Genomic DNA, 4,670 nt, shown 5'->3' with positions numbered 1-4,670 from the left:
GAGTGACCCACGAATCAAGTTTCCAAAGCTTTCTCTCTCTCTCTCTCTGTGCCCCCCCTCTTTCTCTCTGACTGATCTGCTTTCATTTTCTTGTATAGGGTACGACAAGGGTACTTTCTGGCTATAATGGTAATATGAGAAGTAAAAGCCAGACAATCTGAAATGATGCATTTCTACAGTAGCTCTGTGGTCTGTGTTGTTAAGGTGTAAGTAATTAAAACTATTCAATTTAAGGGTTAAAAGATATATATATCATACAGATATATAGAGGGTAAGAGCGGTAGATTCATAGAGATCAGAAGGGAGGACCACTTTCTTTGCAAACCGATCTAATAAGAGCCAAAACATGACAGACAAAGGTTAAACATATGGATCATCAAAGTCATTTATCATATAGATAAACCGATGAATAATCTAAAGCAAAAAAATTCCATTTGATTTGTGGAATGAGGGTCCTACGAAGTAATCCTGCAACAGGGGAAGATAAGGTTTTTGATCATCATGATCACGATGGACAAGATGAACAGGATATGCATATATATATATAAATATATATCTTCGAACAAAGCGAACAAAACAAGGCATGCTTTCCTTTTATACGTGTTGCTTTGGTATACATTCGCTGTCACACAAGCAAGCCTCTCTGCAGGGCCTAGTGGCCACTGCACGGTTGTGACAAAGAAAATAATAGTAATTTTAAAAAATTCATATATATGCCTTCATTCTTTTTTTTTTTGGCAAAAGCAAAAAAATGGACTTTAGTTAACTTTGGAATTGTACTTTCACTGATATCATGTTTATATAAATGAAATCATTAGGGTAATTTAGTGCAACTGTCAAATTTCATTTTGTGTCGAGTCATGTTGATGAAATCTGAAAAGCGGTTAGGCAGTGTAAAGTTAGTTACCATTAGTTAGCAAGGAAGGAAAAAAGAAAAATTTTACAATTTAAAGTTGCAGAGTGCGCTGAGAGAGAGAGAGAGAGAGAGAGAGAGAGAGAGAGAGTAGCAGTAGCCAGTGGGGTGCCAGAGCATCTTACTAACCCCCTAATCCATCTCGATAAGTGTGCCAAGCCCGAGTGAGCAGTACTAAGAGAGACTCCCAACAGGCAAACGACAGTCCACCATCAAGTTTTTACCATCCAAGGTCGAATCACTTTCAATTCCTCCGGGCATTCCTTATAAATTTTTCACCCATTTTGACAGCAACATAATTTCTATGTTAAAATTTTCCAGTAAAACAATTTGTCACCAGGAGGATTACTACGATTTAATAACCTCTTAATCATGCTCCTTTTTACGCTTTACCCTCGAAGACAAGAAATCTCTTATCTTATTCTGTTCCCTCCTCGATCAAGTCTTGATTTCTTATAAGTTTGGTTTGAATATGAAATTTTATGTATAATTGTTTAAAATATAGAATAAAATAAAGTAGTTTCTTGTATGAGTAATTTCAGAAAATATATTTGTCTGAAATGCTAGACTTGAATTTATAATGTAAGAGTTGAATGATTTTCATTTTAAATCATTATGCAGAAAAATAAATGATTGATTTCTTATCCAATGATAATTATATGCCATTTTTTTTACCTATCCTTTACTAAACTTTTGCTATGATTGCAGACATCAATGCTCATTTTATAGCGGGTGGATGTCCAATAATTACATGTAATTCAAAAACAAATTATTTCAAAATTACATATATAATTGGACATCAATCCTATAATGTTTATACTATTTTGCTATCTAATTATGAACCTTGGGACAATATTACTGTCCAATAAATAATTATATAGATCATCATCGCCGGCGGCCAATTCCGGTGATAATCTCATTGAAAAGGGTCTGGCATTAGACTGCTAATTAGTCAGTAAGGGGGTTGTTCATCTGACAAATGTCATGTGAGAGGTGGGATCCATTGGTCTTTCTTTCCAGAATGTAAAAAATATAAATAAATAAATATTTAAGCAAAGCAGAGAACTTTCAGTGAAATATTTAAAGATTTCATATAGTTCATGCACCAACATCATTCAACTCTACCTTTTTTATAAAAAAAAAAAAAGAACTTGTAACAAAATCTGTGGTCCCATTTCAAAATTCAACCGTCGATCTATCATACTCCCAAGTTTTGACCTTTCAATTAATAGATAAAAAAAAAAAAAAAAAAAACAATGGATGATCAGATGGAGTTTAGCCCCACAAGATGGGCGGTCTCTATCCCATATCATAAATGCATTCATAAATGAATTTTTTTTTGAATTATTTTATTATTATTATTTTTTCTATAAGTTTCCAAAAGGATAAAATATTACTCAGAACCTGCTATATAAAGTCGTTTCCCACTTACAAGTGAGCCTGCTGGGAATCGCTGTTGGAATTTTTTTTTTTTTTTCTCAGATAATCATACACACTTTCACTCAACTATTTTATTCAAACATCTTTCAGGCTTTTTATCGTTTTTCTCCATATCTCCTTATCTCTCTGCAAACCCTAATTTCACTCATCAGCTCTCCTCCATACCTCTGTTTTTCTCTCTCTGTCTCTTCAGAACTTACCCATTCCTAAACACTCACTTTCCATCCCTCTCCCTCTGCAAAAAACTAAAGAAATTCATGGATGTTGACATGCTCAAATCGTCAGCAGCAGGAGCAGCGGCTGATCATCATCATCACCACCACCACCATAACCACAGCCACCTGGACATGATGACAATGATGATGCAAATGGAAAAGACTTCTGAAGAATTCTGCGATCCTTCTACTTTCCAAGACATTGATTTCTCGGGTGGAACTACTTCTTCTTCTTCCATAATATTCAATAACCCACCAAATGCGGTTCCTGTTTCGGTTTCTCAACCCAACTCTGTTTCCTTCATGGGCAATCCGATTCAGGAACCCATGACTCCACCTCTTCATCATCATCAACCAAACTTCGGCAGCTGCACCTCCTCCTCCTCCAGTAGATTCAAAACCATTAGCACCGGCGGCGGTGCCGGTGCAATGTCGATACCCAATTCGTACGATAATAAGAGGAATTCGATGGCGGCGATGAGAGAGATGATATTCCGTATATCTGCAATGCAACCAATACATATCGACCCGGAATCCATCAAACCGCCCAAGCGGAGGAACGTGAAGATCTCTAGGGATCCGCAGAGCGTTGCGGCGAGGCATCGGAGGGAAAGGATAAGCGAGAGGATTAGGATCCTTCAGAGACTTGTTCCCGGAGGGACTAAAATGGACACGGCTTCTATGTTGGATGAAGCAGCGCATTATGTGAAATTCTTGAAGAAACAGGTTCAGACTTTAGAACAACAAGCGTGTGCTAATAGACCAACAATGGGTGGTATTGGGTTTTCGGGGACACAGTTGGGGAATAGTAATGTGAATTACTCTGATTTCATGATCAAGGATTGCCAGCCTTCTCGTCAAATGTTGGGGGGTTCTATGCATATGCTTAGATGAGGGAATTAATATAATTAAGGCAAATCGTTTTTGGAAATTTTATGACTTTGGTCTTTGTGTAGCTGTTGATGCTTTTATGAGTGCTTTGTAAAGAATATGTACTATTATTATTATTATTATTATTATTACTAGTATGGTTTTATTTCTCTCCAAACATGTTTATTGTAGTTTTGCATGCTTTCGACATTTTGCTTCGAAGTTGATGTCGATCTTGATGATACAGTTTCCCACATCGCCTAGACTATCCATGCACACAAACAAATGCTCACATTCATTCTTGTCGATGCTTGCTTTTCAATTCTAAACGAGATTTGCTAAACGTATATATGTTAATCGACTTTTTGATCTACATTAATAATAAAGTTTTAACAAAAGGAGCTTATTAAATTATTGGTGAATAAAAATTGAAACTAATTAGGTTTTGCTAGAAAGCTGGTGAGCTAAAATCTTTTCCTAGATTTTTTCTTTTTAGAAACTTTATATGTTGTTTGCACTTTTCCGACTTTTTAGTTTTTAGACTTTGATGTGAAACAAAGTCTGAACTTTCATAATGTATATATACATATAATTTCTAAGTTGAGGAGATGGGAACTTGCGGGTCGGCTGTTGACCTTTCCTAGCCTTGATTGCATTGACCTGATCATACATAGGAGCTGTTAATACGTTTGAGAGACAGCTACATTGGCCATGGCAAAGAAATAGTTTTTATTATATATATATATATATATATATATATATTTATATATAATTTTTTATTGAGTTCAAAAAATAAAGAATTTTTGTTTCAGTGGTTGCCTATTTGATTACAATATTGATACTACCTAATTAATATATGTTTTTAATTTTAAATTGAATGTATATTTATAAATAACTAAATACATTCTTTTACTGATAATCATATAGCTGCACAAGGAGTCTAGTTGCCTAATAATTACTTCTTGTTTCTCGTACTGTGAAAAATTTGTAACCTAGAAGAAATTTTAGTTTTGGGGAAAATTCATAAAATTGGAGTGTAAAATTAAGAAAAAAAAAATATCTTTTATAATCAATTTTAGTTAGATGACTTCGCTTCTAACTTGTCCTTCTTATAAATTAGCATTTGAAATTATTTAAAATGAAGAATGAAATTTGGTTCTTAAAAAGTATCTAGATCTAGTGATCTCCTAAATGTAATGTACACACACACATATATATATATATATAAATAA

At 34.4% G+C, this 4,670-nt stretch overlaps 1 protein-coding gene across 1 annotated transcript; it reads left to right on the top strand.

The window, feature by feature from the left end:
• Positions 1 to 2,367: 2,367 nt before the first annotated feature.
• On the top strand, positions 2,368 to 3,551 carry LOC107424791 (transcription factor HEC2). Its single transcript, XM_016034652.4, has one exon. It carries the CDS (start codon positions 2,611 to 2,613, stop codon positions 3,460 to 3,462), a length of 852 nt encoding a protein of 283 aa, XP_015890138.2. The 5' UTR covers positions 2,368 to 2,610; the 3' UTR covers positions 3,463 to 3,551.
• The last annotated feature ends 1,119 nt before the right edge of the window (positions 3,552 to 4,670 follow it).

This window comes from Ziziphus jujuba, chromosome 7 (assembly GCF_031755915.1).
Source record: "Ziziphus jujuba cultivar Dongzao chromosome 7, ASM3175591v1".
Classification (NCBI taxonomy): Eukaryota; Viridiplantae; Streptophyta; class Magnoliopsida; order Rosales; family Rhamnaceae; genus Ziziphus; species Ziziphus jujuba.
This window is presented reverse-complemented; position numbering and strand designations above follow the sequence as displayed.

Coding starts and splice junctions, on each gene's coding strand:
- LOC107424791 (XM_016034652.4), top strand. CDS start 2,611: ATGGATGTTGACATGCTCAAATCGTCAGCAGCAGGAGCAGCGGCTGAT.